Source organism: Herpailurus yagouaroundi, unplaced genomic scaffold, assembly GCF_014898765.1.
Source record: "Herpailurus yagouaroundi ecotype Mexico unplaced genomic scaffold, PumYag 200, whole genome shotgun sequence".
In the NCBI taxonomy this organism is placed as follows: Eukaryota; Metazoa; Chordata; class Mammalia; order Carnivora; family Felidae; genus Herpailurus; species Herpailurus yagouaroundi.
Genome location: NW_024412431.1, coordinates 4,207,255 through 4,229,914, shown reverse-complemented (window position 1 = coordinate 4,229,914; position 22,660 = coordinate 4,207,255). Strand labels below are relative to the sequence as shown.

Genomic DNA, 22,660 nt, shown 5'->3' with positions numbered 1-22,660 from the left:
ATGGGAGCGAAGGCCCAGCCTTGGCTCAGGCCGAGTTCTCGGCCACCTGCCTCAAGGTGACCAGTGGGAAAGGACAGGCTGCCTACAGGACAGGTTTAGGCCCCACTCCCCCCGATTCTTTACCTGTTCAAATTTTTTTTTTTTTCTCTAATTCCAAAAAAGAACAGTAAACCTTGTCACAAATCAAACACCCAGAGAGGTTCACAAGGGAAGTGCTAATGGCGGTCCTTCGCCCCCCCCCCTCCAGTTTGGGGTGCAGCCTTCCACGCTTCCCTTTGTGCTCACCCCTGTGGTGTGCGGAGGGGTGGCGAATCCTATCCCAGGCCGCCGCCTCTTTGCCCGTGGTGCTCTCCGCTCTGGAGAGAATCCACAGGACCTCCCCCCACGCTCCCAGGAGGGCAACCTCTCTGTGCCACGGTGCCTTGTGGGTATGAATTCCGTCCTTCTCTCACCTTGGCCTCTTCCCGGCTATCTAGGTCTGATTCCACCCCCAGCTTGTCCAGGAAGGAGCAGGTGAGGGGCTAAAGTCGTGGACACCCCACGCTAGGCCCTCCCTGGACCCTGAGCCTGCTTCCTCTCTCCTCCGTTCAAAAACTCAGGAAGGGCACAGCCAGGGGACCAGCATGTGGAGCCCACTGAGGGGCACACACTCCAGGCTCTGCTGCCCTGGGGTGCCCGCTACCGACCCCACCCATCCTGGGACCAACTCGTTCCCCACCGGCCTTCCGGGGCCGGGTCGGCGGAGCTGGGGGAGACAGAGGAGTCCCCCCGCGGGTGCGGTCCCGGGCCCCCTGAAAATGGCCACGTGCAGACAGAAAGCTGCGCGCGTGCGCACACCCAGCCCAAGGACGGAAAGGCTAGAGAGAACCCGACAAAGAGATGGAGATGGGCCAGCGACTAAGGCAGAGACAAATGGGGCTCCAGGAGAGCGCGAGAGGCAGGAAATCCTTCTAAACCAGGACACTGCCCCGAAACGTTATTGCTGTTATTACTGTTAGCTGGATGTAAAGGAGCAAGCGGGAGCGAGGATCCAGCGCGGGCGAGGCCCGCTGCCACGCGCCTCCAGGCGCTGCTGGCAGCCATTTTAGCCCTTGGCAGCCATCTTACGGCTGGCGGCCCAGCCAGCGTCCCCACAATGCCACCCCCGCCGGCCCCCGGCATGCTCAGCTCGGCTCCGGGACAAAAGGCAGAAACCCTGGAAATCTGGACCCAGGCTCGGAGGCTCAGGAGGCAGCCCTGCAGCAGGGGTGGCTTCAGCCAGGGCCCCACCGTCCTGCTCCAGCGTGCGGCACCCCCTTCACCCTCGGGGGCCAGCACCCAGCAGGAGGAGAAGGGAGGGTTGAGGCAGGGGGGCCCTGGGGACGCCACGTGCTACTCAAAGGCAGCCGAAGCCCCCCGTGGGCCATCCCCGGGCCCAGGGGCTCAACTAGGACCCCTGCCCTGGCAGGACAGGGAGGGACACGAGGGGGGGCAGGCCGCCCTCGTCCACCCGGTGGGCTTAGGGGTGCGCCTTGGACGGACGGGGGCAGGGGACTGGCAGGAACCCATACAGCAGCCGTGGGGCCCAAACCGGCCACCGGGCCCTGGTGGGCAGGCTTCTAGGGAGGGTAAGGAGAAACCCCACCCCTCCCACCCCAGGAGTGGGAGCCAGCTGGGCCGGCCTTCGTGGGCTCTTTGGGGAGCCGCGCCTGGAGGTCGGGGCTTGCTCTAGACAACCCTCTGGGATCAGCCTAGCCCACCGGGGAGCACGCCAACCCAGCTTCGTGACTCCCTTCCCTGTTGGGCTCCCTGGGGGAGGGGATAACCCCAGGCCTCAGGACAGACGGGAGGAAGGTCCCTTTATGACACCCCTCCCCACGCCCCGCCTCATGGCTGTTCAGCTTTTATCTGGCAGAATGGGGCTTATCAGAGCCACCAGCTGAACAAACATACAAATCCACGGTTAGTGAGAAAAAACCCTCTGCCTGAACTCTTTATCTCCTGTTCACAGGCCCCACGCACTGCCCCCTGCCAACAGCACAGGAGGAGACCTGACTGCTGCGCGGCGGGGGCTCCTGTCTCCGCTGCCCCCCCTTCTCCCCTCGCCCCCGACCCAGAACAGGGTGGCTCTCCCCTGGCAGTCCCTGCCGGGCGGGTTTGCATGGGAGCCCCCCTCCAGTGTCTGCTTTCTCACCAGGGATAATGGGCCAGCTGGTGGCCTGTGGGCCAGTGGAGGGGCAGGGACAGTGTTGGCTGGCACAAGGCAGACAGGTGCCCAGCTCCATCTTTTATCCTCCCTCCCCCAACCACCCGGCCCACGCCCCGCCCCCCCCCCCAGCCCCCAGAGGCTGTTACATCCCCTGGAAGCCTCTGTGGCCTCGGCTCTCCCCAGCCTGGCTGCCAGAGCAGTGGGGACCCTAGGTACACACCCCCAGTTCAGGGCCACCCTGACCAAGGTCAGCAAAGCAACCCTAAGCCCGCTGCCTACCCCTCTCTTCAGAGACAACTGCTGCCTTCACATCCTAGAGACCGGAGAGGGGACGCAGCAGCCGGGGCGGGGGGGGGGGGGGGGGGCACCACTACCCGCTCTTGGCCTTGACGCAGCTCAACCTTTCCCTCTTTCCTGGCGCCGAGGACCAAAGAGCACCTTCCCTGGTTTGAAGCTTTCTCACATGAGGCCTATCAAATATAGCCTCCTAGGAACAGTCCAGCCACTGTGTTTGATGCCCTGGGATGCACGCCCTGGGCACGCAGGCATCAGGGTCCCTGAGCCCGGGGCCAGGTTTGGGGACGGAGAGAATCTCAGAGCCCACAGCCTATTCTTCATGCTGCCGAGGGTCACGCCAGCTCATGTCACCCACAGGAGCATGCTCTGCTGACTGCCCTCTGCTTGGGACCTGGGCTTCGCATGTGATCCACACCTTTGAGGGAGAGGCCACCTGCCAGTAGTGCCTTAGGGCTCTGGCCGCTGCGGAGGCTTCCAGAAGGGAGGATTATGCAGAGGCAGGTGACAGATCTGGACTCTTGTCTCAGCATGGCTCCTGGGTCTGGGGCTACTCCCCATTCGTCTGCACACCTGTCATCGGTCACCCCCCTGCATCAATGGCTTGTGGCCTTCTGCAAATACCCGGACCTGGGCCAAGCTCGGCCAACAGTTGGCAGGCAGTGTGGACCCCTCTCTTCCTTAGGGCCCTTCACATCCCCTGGAACAGCCACGAAGCTCCCCCTCCAGCCCTGCCTCTCTCGACCCTCCACCAGCCCTCCTCAGCCCTCGAAGCCCCACTACTTTTTTATGGAGCTCTTCGCCTTTCCCTTCGGAATCCCATTTCTGATCTCCTTTTTTCTCTGTCTTGGCTCCACACTCCTCTCTGTCCTTCCTTCTCCTTCATGTTCCCTCTCTCCCGCTCTCTTTCCTCTCCTGACCTTGCTGTTTCTGTGTGTGTGTGTGTGTGTGTGTGTGTGTGTGTGTGTGTATCCAAAAGGGACACTTCACTGGAGCTCTGGAGGGGAAGCTCCAGCAGCCAGGAAGAGCCCAGTGTTGCATCCGAACCCCAGTTGACAGCATGTTATATATATATATACATATATATATATATGTATATATATTTCCACTTACAGACGGGGAGATATTTACGGCTCCCGCTAGGTGAAGGACGAATTCCTGCTCGCTGCAGGGAACGCTCTGCCTCGGCTCCCACCCGAAACAAACTCTCTCCGCGAAAGGGGCCACATGCAACTTGCTGGCCGGCTGCCTCCACGCACATCACTGACAGAGTGAGCTCTTAGGTGGCCAAGAGGGGCGGAAAGACCCAGCTCAACCACACCCACAAGGCGCGTATACTGAGGCAAGCGCAGTCAACCGCGCACGCGCTTGGACACACAACAAGCGATTTCCTGCTGCCCCGTAGGGGTAGGAGCGGACGATGCACGCAGAGCCGTGGTCCCACCGGGCACGGCATGTTCAGTGCTAAGCACTGGGCCAGACAGGAGGCCACCTCTAGCTCGGCCGGACCTCTGACCTTTGGGGGCTAGCGAGGACAACCCCCGGAGTTTGCAGTTTGCTTGCCCCTCCCCAGGCTTTCTCCAGGTCTGGGGTTCGGGAAGCAGGCGGGAGCGTGCGCTGTTCTGGGGGTCCTCTGAAGGGCCGATGCAATTCAGGAGCTGATCCTGGCCCTCCCCGGTGTGACACTCCCCTCCCCCTCCCTGGCTCCCCCTCTTCTGTGATTCCGGAGCATCCAGGGCACTGGAAACCCAATCTCAAGGGGAGCCAGAGGCCTGGCCTGCGGCAATCAGAGCCGGAGAATGTAACTATTGTGCCTCTTGAAACCTAAGTCTGAGAATCTGAGACACCCTGAGGAGGGGAGCCGTGGACGGATGGGGGGCTAGGGAGACGGGTCACAGAGGGGTTCTCCCCATCTCTGCAAACAGGAGACCCAGGGACCCAGGAAGTCCTTGAGAGTGCAGGGCAGCCAGAGGGCAAAGAGGGGAGGGGCTCGGCCTGGGCCCGGCCCAGGGGCTTCCTTCTTTCCACTCTGTGCTCCGCCCCCAGCTTCCTGCCTACACAGGGGCCCCGGAGCCATCCTGAGGTTTATCCCTCTTCTGTCACCCCTAGAGCCCCACGTGGTGGGGACAGGAGCATGACCAGGAAGCACAGCCCTGAAGATCTGGGCAGGGTGTGGCCAGGGGCAGGATAGGCACACACGTCACCCCCTCATTACCTTCCTCTCTCCTTGCCTCACTCCCCCTCTACTCATGGATCTGAAGCGGCTTGAGCCTTTGACCTGAGTCATCACCTGTGCGGGGGGGTGGGGAGGTGGCGTGCCGGTCACACCTCGTAGGCTAGACCTGCTCTGGCTGCCCCTGAGGCCTGAGCTCAAGAAGGCCACGAAGGGAGGATGGGGCAGGGACAACAGATCAGGCCGCAGGGAACATCTGGATGGGACACGGCAGTCGGCAGTCGCAGGCCCTGGCCCTGGAGGCAAGCACGACCGTCCCCACCGCCACCCACCCTGCCTCCGCCAGTGCCTGTCTGTGGTCCTCCCCTGGTGTGAGCTGCTCAGCGTTCTCTGCCCCGCACCCGACGGGAGAACCTTCCTTGGCATTGCCCCCAGCCCAGGGAGAACTAGAGACGCGACCCGGTCACTGAAGCCCAAGGGAACTGGGTGCCCGACTGCTTACTCCCATGAGAGGACAGACAGTGGCCCGTAAAGGAGACAGGAGGAAGGATACACCTTGGTGCAGAGCACAACACCCAGCAGGTGGATGGAGGGGCAAAGGCCAGGTCCGTCCGCAGGTTGGGGGCCTCTCCACGCCCAGCCCGGCAGGCAGCCCTGGGGGATGCGGGCGGACCCACGGTCTCCTCCCGGGTCCCCCCTTTGCAGGGGACTCAGCACCGACCTGCGAGACCTCAGACGTCAGTGCTCCGTGGCTCTCTCTGAACAAGCAGACCCAGTGCCTTGCAGTAACACCATCTGGGGTGTTCCAGAGGTGCCCAGGGGCCAGCAAATCCCATCAGGTCAGAATTCCTGTCAGACAGGGATTGGGGGTGAAGTGGCCCCTACTGAAGAAGCCAAAGGAAGGGGTCTTTGGGGAGGAGGGAGGAGGGAGGAGGGAGGAGGGAGGCGGGAGCACCCCCGCCCCGGGCCCTGGCCCACCTTTGCCCAGAGCCTGCCCTTGGCCTATCCAGGGGAGATGTCCTTGGTCTGGACCCCGTGTCTGCTCTAAGTGGGGGGCTCACCCCAGCACAGGGAGGGCAGAGGGGGATAGAGGTGGATAACCAGCGACAGTGGAAAGGGGCTCCTCTTGAGTTCACATCCATGCTCTAGAATCTACCAACGCAGTGACCTTGGCCAAGTTCTGAGCTGTTTCTTCCTCTGTTAAATGCAGGTGCTACCCACCACCTAGGGTTCCTGGGCGAGGAAAACGAGAAAACAGGTAAAAGGTGCTTCACCTCCATGAGCTGAAACTGCTCCTCCTTCTCCCACTCTGCTCACAGGCTGCTTCGTGGGGGAGTGTGGCTGGCCCTCAGCTCCCTGCCCTCAGGCGTGCATACTCTTTATGACACCCTGAGCATGCCCTGGATTACTATTTTTCGGTGGCTTGCCCCAGAGAACACAGCCAGTAAGCTGAGGGGCTCCCTCAGGGCCTGGCCCATGACGATCTGCAAAGAGGGGCAGAGAGGTTTGTCTGGAAATGAAAGCGGGATGCCTTCTACAGGCGTGTCCCTCCCCCCCAAAGTCAGTGGTCACGGTAAATGGTCTCTGGACGGCCACCACACTGGAAATCCCCTTACCCGGGGGATGCGTAAGGGCAACAGGGAAGGGGGAGAAAATGCTTGTGCCCCGGATTCTGAGGACGCTGGGCCCTAGGCCCCGCCTAGCCGAGCCCAGCGGTAAGGGTATAGAGAGCTGAGGACACCAGAAGCATAGGTGCTGCCCCAACGGGTGCCCAGCTGCCTCTCCTGGGAGCGCCGGCCGGTGCCACGGCTCAACCAGCAGCTGGAAGCCAACATTTCCAAGAGGGCCTGGGGCCGGGAGTCATGTCATAGTGGGGTCCAGAAGAGTGGCCCCCAGCCCCTAAAGCTTCTGTCCCCTCCTCAGCCTCACAGACAGAAACTGACAGTGGGCCCAGCACACCAAGAAAAGGCGGGCCCTGTGGAGGGTGTCCCCCCATCCAGGCTCGGGGCACGCGGAGCTGCTCCCCCCCCCACCCCCACCCGCTCTATTTCCAGCGTTGCCCTTTCTGGCCCTGTAAGCTGCCCGGGCCTGGCCAGACAACTGCCCCCACCTCCAGCTGCTCTGAGGACTATTAATAGTGTCCCCACCTCCCAGGGTCAGGCATCACCCTCCCCCCATCCCCCAAACACACTTGTCCTTGGTCGAATTATTTGTTAAGGCACAGAGTCCTCTGGGCGCTAATGCCAACCAGGGATGAGAAGTGACGGGGGGGGGGCACAGAAGCTCTGGAGGGACACACCTGACACAAGTGGGAGTTTGGAGAAAGGAGAGAAGGAATCAGTGAGCCCCCGAGCGAGAGAATGACAAGAAGACAACGTGAAAACTGAGAGAGAGAGAGAGAGAGAGAGAGAGAGGGGCCAAGACAGCACATCAGAACCAAAGCAAAGTGGTTCAAAACAAGGCTGCCATAGAAAGAAATCAGAGAGGGGGAAGGTTCCAAGAGGGAGGAAAGAGGGAAGAAAGCAGAGAGAGAAAGAGAAAGGAAAGGAGGAAATGATTCCTTTAAAAACAAACAAACAAACAAAAGAAACCACCACAGAAACAGAAGGGGAGAAGACTTTCCTGAAAATACCCAGGAGCGGCTTCCTAAGCACAGCTGTGCTGCAGCCAGCCGTTGGCTACAGAGGGCACTCATCAGGGTGAGGGCCTGGAGAGCCCCCAGGCCAAGGAGCCACTACCCACACACCCTTGCAATGTGCTGGGGAAGGGCGGGGAAGCAAAGAATGAGAAGAAGGGGCAGAAAAGGAACAACCGACCAGGAAAAGAAGGTGGCAGAAGTGAGTCCCCACGGAGAGGAAAGGTACCCTCAGCCCTGGGCAGGGGAAGCCTCCCACACGTGGAGCTTCCTTACCTATGGAAGGACGGACAGGCTGGCCAGGAGACGGCGGGGACGGGGCACCATGAGGGCTCCCTGGCCTCCTTGTGTTCCACGCTACCTCTCCCGTTGTGGCCATGAGCACGGTCTTACCCCACCTGCCCCCCTTTCCTAAGGAGAATCCAGGGGGCCTGGGAAGGAGAACCCACCTAAGCGACAGCAGGCCGAGGCCACCTGCCTCCTACCCTCAGGCACTCTAACTTCCTCAGCCCCCTAAGGGGCAGCACCTGACATTCAGGCTAAAGGAGCCTCTTTACCAAGGACTTGCCTTCTGCGGGGAGACAGACTTGGGCTCACGGAAGGGCAACAAACACAAACATGTGCCACAATCAGAGGTCTAAGTGGAGGACTGCTGCCTGGAGTCTGGAGGCCAAGTAGCCCTTCCTTCAAATCCCATCCACACTGGGAGCCTCTGGCTGGGCCAGGGCTGGAAGAGTGGAAAACTCTGGCTTTGGAGGGCTCAAGAGCCCTAAGGACTTGGCCACCAGGCCTCCCAGGTCCAGGGGTTCCTGCCTGGGAGCACCCCACCAGACCATCATCCCCTTGGGGTCAAGGCCTATCAGTGTTTTGTTCACGACTATATCCGCCACACCTGGACGTGCAGTTGGGAGCGGTTGACAAGACTCTAAATAGATCCTTCTAGATCCTTCTTCCAACTGTGGCTACACTGACCACCCGGGGGACAGAAGCACCAGGTGTTTGGCACCTTCCGCGTCCCGAGAACATTTTTTTCCTGCAGGTCCATCCTTGACGCTCAATACCCGAGGAATTGATGTGGAAACCCCAGTAGCACTAATTCTCCTGCAAAGCCCAGGTGGCCCGGAGTGCAGGCCTGGCCACACAGACCCCCGCGCCCGAGGGCTGGACTAACCAGAGGAAGGATGCAGTGTCTCCCTGTGGAGGGCAGGGCAGCGAGACGCTCTCGCCAGCTTGCTCTGCTCCCCACTCCCCAGCCCCCCCCCCACCCCCCGACGCCTTCAGGCAGCCACCGTCCAGAGCTGTCCAGATAAGACGTGAAGAAGAATCTGGGCCTCTGACTCAAAATCTCCAACTTACAGCCCTGAAAGCCCAGGCTGGGTTGAATAAGTGGGTAGGCAGGTGGCCTCCTGAGGGGATGAGACGGCTCTGGGTACCAGAACGAGCCCTGGGCCTGGAACCCAAATCCCAGGCCTGCTGTTATGAGGCACCCGGTGGTCTCCTAGGCCTCCTTTCCCTCCCGGTCCAACCCCTGCCAGGCTTGCCTTGGACGGCACAGCGAGCTGCGAGTAGGGATTTTTACAGAGAAGACCCGATGGTTTTATACTCTATAAAGCGTGAGGCACACATAAATAAAGCATAGATGGGTCAAGGAGGTCAGCTTCCAGGGCCCTGTGTCTCAGCTTTGCTGTGATCCTGAACAGCAGCTCGAGGGGCATCTCCCAGAAGCTTGGACCTGCACACAGTACTGAGGCTGGCCACCTGTCAAAGGGCAGCTACACAGAGTCACAGGGCTGGGATGGTCCGGGCTGCTAGATATCGACCCTCCAGGTTGGCAGGTGCCGAGTTCTCCATTGACAATGCCCCGAAGGGCCAGATGGGGCTTTCCGGAGAGTGGGGCAGCTGGGCCCAGGGGCCGCACCCCCGGGGGAACGGCGCGCTGCATTCCCGGACGCCGTAGCTAGGTGGCGCAGCGAGTTAACACTAGCTGCCCTCCGCCGGCAGCGCCGGGGACCCGGCCGGGGGCGGGGGCGGGGGCGGGGGCGGGGGCGGCGAACCTGCGCGCCGCCCGCGGGAGGCTTCAGGGGCCCGGCTTCCCTCCGCAACACCCACGAGGCCTGAGCAGGAAGGAGGACCCGGCCAGACCTAGGCCGCTCGAACCCAGGGCTGTGCTGCCCGAGGCAGCGGCTCCCGTTGCTGCCGTTGCCGCTGCCAAGCACATCCCGTGATGTAATGTGAGGGCCGAGCTTCCCGTTCTCATTGATTAGGAACAGCTTGCGGTGCGGGGGCCGGATGGAAGGGGGCCGGGGAATGGGCGAGCGAGGAGGAGCGGGAAGGGGGGAGCTGCCAGGTGCATGGCTGTGGGGGTAAACCAGCGAGCCCGGGCCCACCCTGCACGGCGCCAGCGCGCCGCTCGGTCCCTACCTGCCTTCCCCGGAGCGGGGCTGCTCTGGATGTGGGCGAGTCTGCGGCCGCGTGACCCCAGGACTGTTCCCAACACTCCCACGACGCCCCCACCTTTGGGCAGCACAGACCTGCCCCTGTACTTGATAAACGCTTGTACTTGATAAACGCCTGAAGAGGAAGATTTCCGCCTCCCGCCCCCCCCCCGCCCCCGCCTCTCAAAAAGTTAAAAATGGAGACTAAAAGTCAGAGATCAGGCACCAAAAAGAGGGAGAGGAACGGAGAAAAGTCAAGAAGAAGAAGAAGAAGAAGAAGAAGAAGAGGAAGAAACAAACAACAGCGCTCTCTGCAGTGGCGGCAGCCGTCGGGCAGGCACACCCTCCCAGGCGGGTGTGGAGAAAGGCCCCTTTGTTCGGCAGGGAGGTTAGCCGAGGTGAGGCCCGCTCCCCCCACCCCCCTGACCCTGGGCAGTGCAGATCGCTGATCAGGGCTCCGGACTGGGTCTGGCCGCTTCCCTGACCCCCCAGTCCTTCTCCCACTTCTCCTGTCAGCCAGTGGAGCAGCCTAGCAGTGGGGGGTAGTGGGGGGAGCCCTGCTCCGTACCCCCTGCCTTGTCCAAGTACCTAGGGTCACACACGTGGGGCTGGGCTGGGCTGGATCCTCCAATGGGCCTTCTGGACGCCTGCGCTACTGGCCATTAGCAGTTTGCCCTGGCTGCTCTTAAGCTGTGGGGTTTTTTTGGGGGGGGGGGGTGGGGGCAGATCTGCATGCAGCAGGCCCCCCCACAAAAGCATGGCCAGGGAGGGTGGCACATGCTAGAAGATGGAGCCCCAGGAGGCACAGGCTGGCCGACTACACCCCTCCCGCCCACAGTGAGGCCCAGGGTGTCCCCTGTACCTATTCTAGACATGGGACCTTTCTAATACCCTTGGGCTCTGGGCTATAGACAAGGCTCCTGCAGGGCTTCCTCAAAGTGAGGGCTGGGTTCTGGCGCTGGAGTCATCCTCAGATGAGAGACAGGGACTGAGGTCACTCCTGTTTCCCAAGAAGGGGCCAGAGTGGGGTTGTAAAGGGAGACTGAGAACAGGCCCACCTCCACAGCCTGCCAAAGCACAGGCTGACAGAGGGAGCCTGGCAGCAGTGGGAGGCAAGAGACGTAGAAAAGCATCCCCTTCGCCTTGCACACCCTATGCCCTACCCCACCCCATGGGCTCAGGTTGGGGAAAGGACCTGAGGCACGGTAGTCCTCTCACCCCAGCACTGTGTGCCCTCTGCTGGCAATCCCGCTCTGCCCATTAGGGCGGGCGGGCAGGCGTGCGGGCTCCCCGGAGCCCTCGGGCCTGGCAGACAGAGCTGGATGGCTGTACATCGGGCCAAGAAGTGCGTCCCATTTCCAACCAGTGACACCCTGTAGCTCCGGACCCTGGCATGGGGCAGCAGGAGACCTGGAACGAGGGACCGGACTGGACCGGTCTGCTCCAGCCCCCTGGCCTCATGCTAGGGGGTACCTGCTTTTCGGGGAGGCCCGACCCCCTGCCAGCAGTATCTAAGCGCAAGGCAGGGAGCGGAGCGGAGAGGAGTAGGGTGTCGCTGACCTGGCCCTTCCCAGGCCCCTGGCTTGAAAACTGGGGGAAGGCCGAGGGGAGAGGAACAGCAGCAGCTGGAATCGCAGGGAGCCTGGACCATCCTGTCCGGAGCTGAAACGGCTGCGAGAAGCTGCAGCTCAGATACACAATGTCCTGCCAAACCCCAGTCCTTTAATTCAATTAAGCACGGGACAGACTTCCCAGATTTTTCTGTGTGTGTGAGTGCATGCGAAAGTCCTGATGTGTGTGAATCCGGGAGCTGGGAGCATGTGGATGTGTGAATCCTGATGGGGGCAGAGGAAGACAAAAAGGATGCAAATATTGGGGGAGGAGAGGGGTGGGTGGGGCAGGATGGCTCTTGGAGAGGGTGGGTATCTAAATCTTGCCGGAGGGCCAAACTCCAGGGTTCTCAAAAACCCCACCCCATGGCCCATTCTCCGTGGTGGGGCAGGATTTGAGCATCTCTGGCCTCCACCCACTAGATGCCGGTAGCATCACACCCCCTCAAGTAGTGACGACCAAAAGTGTCTCCGCCCTTGGCGAATGTCGCCTCGGGGGAGAATCAGCCCGGTGGGACCCGCCACTCTGGGGCACGAGATGAAAACCGAGACTCTCGTATTTACTACCAGGGCCTTGCCCTACCTCTCCCCCTTTGGGCTTAAATCCCAGTGGCTTGACTTCCCAAGAGTCTCAGGTCTGGCTCTTTTTTTTCTGAAATATTCTCCCCCACCTTACCCATCTGGCCAGAGGAGTCTGAGGGCAACTCCAGCTCAGCAATGGTCTGGTAAGCAGCACGGAGCTAGGAGGTGACTTGCCCTCACCTCCACAGAGGAAGGGAAAGCTGTCATGGTTAAAGTCAGAAGCCAAAGTCATGCCCTGAACCAGACCTGAAGCCTGACCTCTGTATCGCTGGAGTAGGGGGGGGGGGGCAGCGGAGTCCACAGGAGAGGTGGGGACTTGCCTGGGGACAGACCCCTGGAAAGGTACGCCACCCTGCTCAGTCCCTGGAGGTCGGTGGAAGGAAATCAGTGCACCACCCTCTCAGCATCCTACCGCCCCTCCTGCTTGGGGGCTCCAGAAATGCTGGAGCTGGGTGTCCCCAGCTCAGCCCTAGCAGAGGCCAGCTCGCCTCCCCTGTTCCCGGGGTCACCTGTGGCTGTCCTGGCAGGGATGGGGGGAGGGGAGACTTAGTTCCAGCAGCCCTTCTCCCCGGGCCCAGGGAGCTTGCTTCTCTCCCTAAGCCCTCCTGGAGCCTCGAACAGCCCCCTTCTGGGAGCAGAGCCAAAAAGATGGGAGAAGGATGTTTATAAGCTGCTAAAAGGGAAAAGGAAAAAAGTGGGAGGTGGGGCGGAAGGCCCAAGCCTCCAGGTAGTGAAGACTGGAGACTCAGGTAGGGAGAGAAGCAGGGAAGCCACCTTCCCCAGTGAGCCAACATCTGGCTAAACTGACAGGTGGTGCCCCCCCACCCCCACCCTGCCCTGCTGGACCACAACCAGGCCTAACCATGTACACACGCAGGGGTCTCTCACCCCACGCTGACCTGCCAGGTGACTCCTATCCCACCCCAGAGCGCGCTGAGACACTACTGGTTTGAGCTTGTTTCCTCCGCTCAGCCTGGGAAGGACAGAACCAGGGAAGGGTGCAGGGCCCTGGGGAGCCCAGGCTGGGGGTGTTGTGACAGGAGCCAGGCTTGGCGGGAGCGAAAGCCGAGTCCCCAGCTCTGGGGCTCGGCACACAGCTAATGGGAGGCTGGCAGCGCAAATTGTTGTTTACTTTTAATTAAGTAAACAATGTCGGCTTTCCGCCTCCTCCCCTGCCATCCCAGCCAGTAATTTGGGGGATGACAATGGGGTTGTTTCCTTCCTCCTGCCTCCTTCCCTCCCTCGAGCACTCCTGCTCACTCCCTGCTCTGCTCAGCCTTTACAACTTGCCAGTGCTGGGTGAGGCCCCACCCAGGGGGTCGGGGGGGGGGGGGAACAGGAAGGTCCAGGCTGACGGGCAGGCTCTCTGGGGAGCAATCTCATGGTCAGGTTCACCTCAGGTGCCAAGGGCAGCTAAGCACTTGGATGCGGCCCATTCTCTTTCTGCCCCCTCCCCCCCCCAACCCTCGTCCCTAACCACCAGCTCGAAAATCTAAAAAACAGGTGATCCAGAGTCTGAGCAAAGCAGCAGCGGAGACCAGAGCCCTAGGTGAGGAAAGTATTTTCCCAGGAGTGGGATAGGTCTTCCCCGCAGGTAACCAGAAGGTGGACCTTCTGGTTCACTGGGGCAGGGCAAGGGCACGCCCGAGGCTGGTTCATCTGTGGGGCTGGATTTCACGGAGCCAACTGGCAGCTTTCCTCAGAAGCAGGCTGGCTTTGGGGCCTTGGTTTCTGCTCTTCCTGTAGGTGGTTCTCCTGAAAGGCTGGAGCAACCGAAGAAAGCAAGCGAAGCTGGCTTTTCACTGAGTGGGTCCCCTAGCCTGGGGGGGGGGGGTGGTGGTGGTGGCGGCGCAGACACAGGGCTCCCCCCGAGTGCAGGGGCAGCAGGCAGGAGGGGCTGAACCCTAAGTCTTTGGGAGAGGCTGACTTTCAAATTACTCCCGGCGGGATCGACTTGCACCCAGGATCTCTGTGGAGACAAAGCGCTCTTCGCACCCTTTCTCAGTAAACCTGTAAATGGGTCCACCTCTCTGAGGACCTCCGCCCGCAGTGGGGGCTCTACGAATGTGGTGGAACTGAGAGGAAGGGAGACGAGGAGAATCTCCCCGTCCCCTCTCCCGCCTCTGCCTCCCCAGGATCCAGCTGTAGGGTCCCGAGCCAAGCCTGGCCCTGGAGCTCACTTGAGTCCCCTCCTCCCCCGAGAGGCCGGAAGACTCTCTCCAAGGTGTTGGGGGGGGGGGTGGCAGGGAGGAGGGGGTCTGAGTCTTGTGCAAGCCCCGCTCCTCCCCCTGCCCAGGGCTGCTCCCCCACCTCCTTCCGAAGGGCGGGACTGCGGCAGCAGAGTTGGCTCGGGCTGGATGCAATTTCAGCCGCAGAGCAGGGCTCCCTGGCTGGAAGCAATTTTCTCATTAGGACCCCAGGCCTGCCTGCCCGTTGGTTCTCAGCCCTCACTCCCCTTCTGCGAAACCGCACCCCACAGGCCTCCCCACAGACCACTCACACGCACAGGGAGCCACACGTGTACAAGTCAGAGGGGGCGATCACGGGGTCACCACAGTGGAGCCGGGCGCGGGAGAGAGGTGCTGGCACAAAGCCGTGGCCGGGGAGGCCCTAAGCGGAGGCCGGAGCTCCCCCTCCACCTCCTAGGCGCCCACTTCGGGCTCCCAGACCCAGACAGCTGGCTCCTCCCTGCTGCCCCAGGGAGAGAGGATCGCGGACCCCAGAACCGGCAAGGGAGGCCGGCGGACCTCGAGCCCCGCGGAGCCTCAGGGCCGGCCTCCTCGCACAGCGCTCCCGGGAGCCCCGAGCACTCAGCCGCCTCCACGGCCCTCCTCGCCCAGCTGGGCCGGCGGCAAGCAGATGGGCTCTCGGGAGGCAGACCCCCTCCCCCAGCCCCGAGGCTGCTCCGAGTGGAGGGTGGTCTCCGGCGAGGGAGGGGAGCCGAGGCCCTGCGAGGGGCGGCTCCTTGCTCCGCAGACACATGTGGTTGGACTTAAAAAGCTATTAGGGAGCGAGGCGCTGGCGGGAGTGCGGCCGGCCCTCGCACCAGAGAGGGGGAGGGCAGATGCCGAGGCGGTGAGCTCAGCACCTCTCGCCTCCTCCCCGGAGGGGCCCCAGGACTCCTGGAGGACTCGGGGGACCCTCACTCAGCAGGGGAGTGGGGCAAGCCCTGGGGGAGGGCGGGCACGGCTGGGGGCCCGGGGCGGATTCTGGGAAGGGCTGCTCTCTGAGGACTCTAGGCCCAGGTCAGAGATCTCTGGGGGCGAGGGAGGTGGTGCTGGGGCTGGGGGGGGGCCCCGGGGGGGGGGGGGGGGCACAGACAGGTCCCCAACCTTCCTTCAGCTTTCTGGGGGTGACAGCCGGCTATAGGTCGCCTAAAGCGTGTGTGTGTGTGTGTGTGTGTGTGTGTGTGTGTGTGTGTGTGTGTTTAGTGGGGCTGGGGGAGGGGGATTATTAGGAGAGCTTGAGAGAAGGAAGGGAAAAGTGGGCCCCACCCATCACGAGGCCAGAAAGAACCCGACGGAAAGTTCCCTAGAGCCGCCAGCTTGTAAAAAGCTTCTTTTCTTTCCAAATTATGAACATTTTTTTTAACAAGGGGGGGGGGGACCCCAGAGCAGCAATCTAGGACTTCATTAGGACCGTGTGTGACCATGAGTAACTGGTGACTGGAGGTGACAGGGGGTGTATCTGCCGACTTTCCAAAGTGCTCTATTGCTAAAAGCACAGCTGTCTCTCCATTGGGCTCCCTGCCTTCACCCTTTCCAGGTCCCCTTATTCAGAGATCTAGCCCCTGCCCTGGCCCACGTCTAACCCAAAGAGGGCTGCCCAACGCTGTTACAGATTGAGGTAGGTGCCAGGAAGGGCAGGGGGCACAGGGAACAGGACCATGCCTGGTATTGGTGGGCCACTGTTAAGGACCTAGCTCTATCCCACAGGAGGGCAAGGGCTCCCCTAGAGTAAGCCTTGTGTTCTGGGTCTCCCATGGGACTGTAGGAAGTGTCCCACTCAAGGCTCTGGAGACCCTCTGAGCTCCTTAGCCATCCACCGAAGTTACCACCAGCTCCCCAAGCCCCCGGGGTGCAGTGCCGATGCGGGGGAGCTTGAGTGACTTGGTACAGCCACTGTGTGGCAGGCAGGAGCTGGGTGTTTGGGAGACATTTGACCGGTCTGATGGTTCCACGGGGTAGTTATTTCGCCCATTCGCACAGAAGGGAACATTAAGGCTCAGCGGAACGGACTGAGATCAGTCAGAGCCAGGATGGCTGGAATCTCAGCTTGCCCCTGATAGCTCTGTGGGCCCAGAGGCTGAGCTCCTAGGGCTCTCCCTTCTCGACCCACATCTGTTGACAGGAGGGATGGGAGCTGTGGGAGGACCCTGGGCAGGGCAGCAGAGAGGGGACTGCTCTGAGCCCCGAGGAGTTGGGCCAATGGGGGAGGAGCTGACCACTGAGCTGGGATCTGTGCTCAGGAAACACGCAAAGAATGTGGCTGGCAGCGGGCCAGTGGGCCAGGACCACAAAGAGGCCTTTGTTTTAGGAGGTGTCCAGGGAGTGGATGGACAGAAGGCAGAGGTGGGGGCAGCACCCCTTATGGGTGCGACCAGGGGAGGACAGTGGTGCCTGCACGGTCCCCCCACACCACCCCCTCATGTCTGGCCCCCGCACCCCTCGTTCCAGCAGTGGTGGGTTCTCTTATCAGGCCCCAGAATATGGGGGAGGGAGCCCTTGGGGCCAGGTTACCTCTCTTCTCAGCTCCTGACCTCACTCAGCTTGGGGGGTTGGTGCTCTGTCCCAAATTCAATCCTACTGAACCCCAGAAGTCACTTCCTTTGCAATGTGATACTGCAGTCCCTAGGAGCCCTGTGGACATTATCCTCGGCTTCTGCCTCCCCCCACCGGGGGGTGGGGGGTTTAAGTGAGGCCGGGCACATGTTGGGGATGGCAAAGTGGCCCTCTGACCTCCAGGTGGGCTGTCTGAGGTTCCAAAGTCACCCTGTTCCCCTGGTTTCCCTCCTTTCCACAGAGCGGGGGGGGGGGGGAGGCCTTGGAACATGTTCCCCACCCCACCCACCCACCCCCCCGCAGTTGCAGGGTTTCTCTGGCCTCTTCTTGGCATCTGGAAAAGTTTGGGAAACTTAAAAAAAATTTTTTTTGAAGAGTTTGTCTATTTCTCTCCAGCCTTGCCAGGGAGCCACAGCCAAGAGGAAGAAGGGAAGGAGGGGTCTGGGGGAGTGGGGGGACAGAATAGAAAGTCACAAGAGAGTAAGAGCACCCAGGGAAGGCGGGGAGCACCCAGGGGTGCCCCACTGGCCAGCTTGACCCCCAGCTGGGATTCCTGGGCCCACCGGCACATCCACAGGCAGTAAGAAAGACCCCTGCAAAATGTCAAGCCCACCCAAGCACACAAGGCCTGTGGTGGCCTCTCCCTGCTAGAGCCCCACCAGCGCTCTGTTCAGCACGTTCCCAGGGGCCATCGCCGGCCGACAAGTGTGTATCTAGTCGAGACGCGTGGGGCAGTAACAGAAGCTCAAAATGGGGGCAGAGAAGGCAGGCGGACGCCTGGCCTGTGGGGTTTCTTCTACCTGGGTGTCCTTCTTGCTGTGAGCAGGACGAGGCCAACGTGGGAACTCAGACTCCTGGGTGTCAGGGGCCGTACGGAACAATGCCAGAGGTCAACGTCCGTGTGCCCGGCATTCTCCCTCCCCTGGTGTGTGGGTGTGTTACACGCACGTGGGGGTGGGGGAAGCCCCCTGCAGCACGCAGCAGCTGATGCTATGCGGAGATGGCCTACGGTTCCATCAATGGGTAGAGTTAAGGGCACATTCCAAGAAAGGGGACACCGGTGGGGCACCTGGGTGGCTTAGTTGGATAAGCGTCCAACTCTTGATTTCAGCTCGGGTCATGATCTCACAGTTCGTGGGTTGGAGCCCCGCATCAGGCTCCGCGCTGACAGTGCAGGCCTGCTTGGGATTCTCCCTCTCTCTCTCTCTCTCTCTCTCTCTCTCTCAAATAAGCTTAAGAAGAAAGAAAGGGGACACATGTGACACACAACTCTTGAGAGGACCCAGATTGTCTTGTCTAAGTCAGGAGGGTGGCCCCTCATGCTGACATGGCCCCGAGCAGAGTCAGGGCCAGGGGGTTCTCCCTTGCATGACTCCCAACAATACAGGATGGGTCCCACCCGGAAGACCCTGCGCTATCTTTTTCTTTCTTTCCTTTCCTTTCCTTTTTTCTTTTCTTGTAAACTCTACCCCTAACGTGGGGCTCAAAGTCATGACCCCAAGATCAAGAGTCTCATGCTGTACTGACCGAGCCAGCCAGACGCCTCAACCCTTGCATTATCACCCTTCAGGTGACCCCCTCCTGTGCTCTGGGAATACAGTGATTGCTGGAGGGGAGGGTCCGTGCCCCACAGGGATGACTCCCGTCTGAGCTTCCCACCAAGGTGGCCAGCAGTTTGCCTCCTCAGCCTCCTGGGGACAAAGGTGCAGACGGGGGTGGGGGGAGTGGGCAGCTGGCAGAGGCTGGGGTGGGGAGGGGGCAGCCCGGAGGGCCAGCAGCACCTGGCAACTAGTTGGAAATGCAGATGCCCTCAGGGCAGGCCCAGGGATCGGAGCCTAACAAGCCCCCCAGGGGATGCTGATGGAGACTCCTGTGTGAGAACCACAGGCAAAGTGGGAGGATCCTGACCAGGATTGAAAATGGGAGGAGGAGGAGGAGGAGGAGGAGGAGGAGGAGGAAGAGGAGGAAGGAGAGACAGAGAGAAGGAGTGCAGATGGGGGAACAGCACAAGGGCAGCACGACCTGGACACAAGGGGGCATTTGGTCCTGATTTCTACAAGGCAGAGTGGCGAGCAAAGGAAAGACCGGAGGAAGTGGTGGCAGAGAGGAGGGGACCGTGGGCTGGAGGGGGTCTGCCGAGTAAAAGAGAATCCCAGAGAGCAGGAAAGGGGGAGCAGGAGGGCGGGGTGAAGTGGGGAGGGGGCGGTGCTAAGGAAGCTCCTTTCTGCCAGCCGCACTCCCAGGAGCCACCCTGCCCCCTCCAGGCACCTGCTAAGGAGGCAGCTCAGCGGTTGTGTTTCTTTAACCCCTGGGGCCTGTTGACACAGATTAGTATCGCTGGTCAGGGGTCAATAGGGAAGGCTCTTGAGGTCAAGACCTGAACAACTGGAGTTGTAATGAGCCACGTGGGGAAGAGGCCCAGGGAGAGGAGAGGGCTGCTGAGGGAGGCGGAGGAGGAGGAGGGCCAGGCAGCGCCTAGGAAGGCGGCGAGTTGCCAGGAGCGGGGCCACTGGGCCTCCAGCTTGTCTGGGGAACCTGCCTGTGTGTGGCTGGCTGACTACAGCTAGACCCCCAGCTAGGAAAGGACAGGGTAGGATTCGGTGGCAGTGGGGGGGGTGGGTAGGCCATAGGGAGAAGAGGGTGGCCTCCCCTGCCTGCTGATTGGTGCAGACACCCCTCAGGTGTAGACTGCATTTCCCCTTTTCTTTCCATCCCCCCTACCCTGAGTGAGTGCACCCCTGCTTCTCCCTCGGCCTGCAGTGGGGTGGCCGGCATGCCCCCTTGAGCCACCCACCCACCCGGGCCACCTGGCAGAGCCTGAGTGGGGTTGGTGCGGGGGGGGCAAGCAGGGTCCTTTACACCTTGTGGGACAGCCTCAGCCCTACCCTCTGTGACGGGATCTGGGATCCAGGCACAGCATCCATCCAAGCCTGGGGCAGCTGCCTCCTGGCTCCTCTGCTCGCCCCCTGCCCTGGCCTCGGGAAGGTCCCCAGGGTGCACAGGGCCCTTCAGGCGAGCCCGTGCTCATAGCCAACAACACTGGGCCACGGAGGCCGCTCTGGGGCCACCTCCAGACCGGCTGGGTCTGGATGGGAGGGAAGAACAACCCTTCTGTGCTTAGAGGAGGAGCGAAGAACAGCGAGAAAACGGGTCACAGGCGACCTGCTGTTCACCTATTTGGGTTAAAGGGGGCTGGGGTCCCTCAGAATCACCTCTGGGGCTCCTGGAATCCTGTGCCATACGCCTCCTTTCATTGCTCCCATGGGGCCATGGAGAAGCGAATGGGAGGACGCTAACACCCTGGGGCCCAGAAGGTGATGGGAGGCATACCGCATGAGTATATTCATTTGTGCGTCTGCAGGGGCACCCAGGTGGTTCACCCAGAGACCTGCCCCTTGCAAGGAAGGCACATACGATGCCTTAACGTTAATCCAACAGGTTTGTTAAGCACCTATTACCTGCCAGATGCCCCTGAATACAGGACCAGAGAAGCTGCCCTGGGAAAATCCCCCCCCCCCAGTTCGAAGCTGGGGGGCATCATGGCTAAACTGCAGGGCCTCCCAAAGGAGGGCTAGGCTCTGGGGGCGAGGAGTGAGGTGGGAGAAGTCTGCACCAAGGGTAGGTGACAGCTGGGCTGGGGTGTAAAAGATAGAGGTGTTTGGACAAAGGGGTAAAGAGGAAGGTAGATGGAGAGAACCGTGAGCAGGAGCCGAGAGGGGAGGACCAGCACAGCATCCTTGAAGCCTGCAGGGAGCTCTGTTTGCAGGAACACAGTGCCAGGGACAGTGAGGGGAGATGATGCTGGAACCACCAGCAGAGGCTAGACTGTGAGAGATCCTGGGTTCCCACCTAAGAAGACGGCAGCTGGTGCGACCAGAGTGGTATGGCCACCTGCCCAGTCGAAGGTGGTCACAAAACTCTAGAGGACAGAGCAATTCCCCTCCTCGGTATATACTCGAGAGAATTTAAAAAAAATATATATGTCCACGTAAATTACTTGTAACACACATGTTCACAGCGGCCCTGTCCACAATCGCCCCCAAGTGGAAACACCCCAGATGATCATCAATGGGAGAATGGATTTAAAAGATGTGGTACGGGGCGCCTGGGTGGCGCAGTCGGTTAAGCGTCCGACTTCAGCCAGGTCACGATCTCGCGGTCCGTGAGTTCGAGCCCCGCGTCGGGCTCTGGGCTGATGGCTCGGAGCCTGGAGCCTGTTTCGGATTCTGTGTCTCCCTCTCTCTCTGCCCCTCCCCCGTTCATGCGCTGTCTCTCTCTGTCCCAAAAATAAATAAACGTTGAAAAAAATAAATAAATAAAAATAAAAGATGTGGTACACCCACCGCGGAATATTACTCGGCCAGAAAAAGGAAGGCAGTCCTGATCCACGCCGCCGCGTGGATGAATGACAACAGGGTGTTCGGTGAAAGAAGCCAGGCAGGAAAGGCCACAAAGCGTATGATTCCATGGATGTGAACGGGCACACGCATAGAGACGTGGTTGTGCCTGCACCATACTGTGAATGCACTAAATGCCACTGAATCATACACGTTATTTCTCTTTTTCAAAGGTTTTATTTTTAAGTAAGCTCTACACTCAGAGGCTCACACAACCCCGAGAGCAAGAGTCGCATGGCCTTCCAGCTGAGCCAGCCAGGCCTCCCTAAATCACATACTTGAAAGAGTAGCATGTGGGGGCACCTGGGTGGCTCCGTCGGCTGAGCGTCCGACTTCAGCTCAGGTCATGGTCTCGTGGTCTGTGGGTTTGAGCCCCGCGTCGGGCTCTGTGCTGACAGCTCGGAGCCTGGAGCCTGCTTCGAATTCTGTGTCTCCCTCTCTCTCTGCCTGCCCTCCCCTGCTCGTGCTCTGTCTCTCTCTCAATCTCTCTCTCTCAAAAATAAGTAAACACTGGGAAAAAAATAAACCCAATGGACTCCTCTTAAAAAAAAAAAATAGTGGCATGTGGGGTGCCTGGGTGGCTCCGTCGGTTAAGCGTCCGACTCTTGGTTTCGACTCAGGTCATGATCTCACGGTTCCGTGATTTGAAGCCCTGCGTCGGGCTCTGTGCTGGCAATGCAGAGCCTCCTTGGGATTCTCTCTCTCTCTCTCTCTCTCTCTCTCTCTCTCTCTTCTCCTTCCCGACTCACGTTTTCTCTGTGTCTCTCAAAGTAAATAAATAAAACTTAAAAAAAATAATAAAATCGTGGCTTGTGTTATGCGGATTATTTCCCAATAAAAAACAAATCTGGAAGAGGGAAGCTGAACTGGAAAACAACCGTGATGGTGAAGAGGCAGGGATGCGTCAGAGCCACCATAGGGCCACATTAATTTGGTTGCAAGGGCTCACAAGCTTGGGTAGTTGGTGACAACCCAAAGGAGACAGGCATGGAATGGATACAAAAGCGAGGAGCAGGGAGTGTTGTGAGGTCACTATGGATACTGTTTCAACTGGCTGTTGGCCGGAGGGGGGGGGGGGGGGCTCGAAAGAAGAGTTTGGAGAAATCAGTCCTGAGATGAGCCAGGGAGATCAGAGGTTGGGGGCAGATGTGCATGGAGGGGACAGGCCCCAGGCTGATGCTCCCTAATGCACGGCCTCCAGCAAGGCTCTTCCGTCCACAGGGTTTCCAGGCATAACTCGGGGTAATCCTTACAACAGTGGGAGGGGACTGTCGTGGGCTTAGGTGAGATGGGGCTCAGTGACACTGACAGCATCATCAATTACAGGAAGAGGAGAGGAGAGTGGGAGGACCCTGGGGAAATGAACCTTTAAAGGCAGACGAGCAACAGAACCTGGGCGAGGTACCTGGAAAGAAAGGAGCCTGAATGCCGCAGGGCAGGTGGGGGCGGGGGTGTGTGTGTGTGTGTGTGTGTGTGTGTGTGTGTGTGTGTCTGTCTGTCTACCCGGGGTCAAGGGACTAACGGGACCACAGGCAATCGCAGATGGAAAGCCAGGCCTGGGAGAA

The 22,660-nt window shown here is 60.4% G+C and overlaps 1 protein-coding gene and 2 long non-coding RNA genes across 7 annotated transcripts in view; 1 reads left to right on the top strand and 2 right to left on the bottom strand.

Annotated features, from left to right (window-relative positions):
• The window catches only part of NFIX (nuclear factor I X), a 70,080-nt gene that overhangs the window by 22,803 nt on the left and 24,617 nt on the right, over positions 1-22,660 (bottom strand). The window contains exon 3 of one of the 5 annotated variants that reach the window (XM_040450086.1): positions 10,439-13,680. The exons of the other annotated variants lie outside the window; for them this stretch is intronic. Within the exon in view, the coding sequence (XP_040306020.1) occupies positions 13,592-13,680 (89 nt within the window). The 3' untranslated portion in view covers positions 10,439-13,591. Of the gene's footprint in view, positions 1-10,438; positions 13,681-22,660 lie in introns of those variants that run through there. 5 annotated transcript variants of the gene reach the window in all.
• On the bottom strand, positions 3,799-9,705 carry LOC121014065 (uncharacterized). The gene is made up of 2 exons (XR_005783030.1): positions 8,730-9,705; positions 3,799-8,696 (listed from the first exon to the last, which is right to left on the bottom strand). It is a non-coding gene; the product is annotated as an uncharacterized LOC121014065 (long non-coding RNA).
• Positions 5,359-6,184, top strand: LOC121014066 (uncharacterized). The gene is made up of 3 exons (XR_005783031.1): positions 5,359-5,466; positions 5,866-5,913; positions 6,088-6,184. It is a non-coding gene; the product is annotated as an uncharacterized LOC121014066 (long non-coding RNA).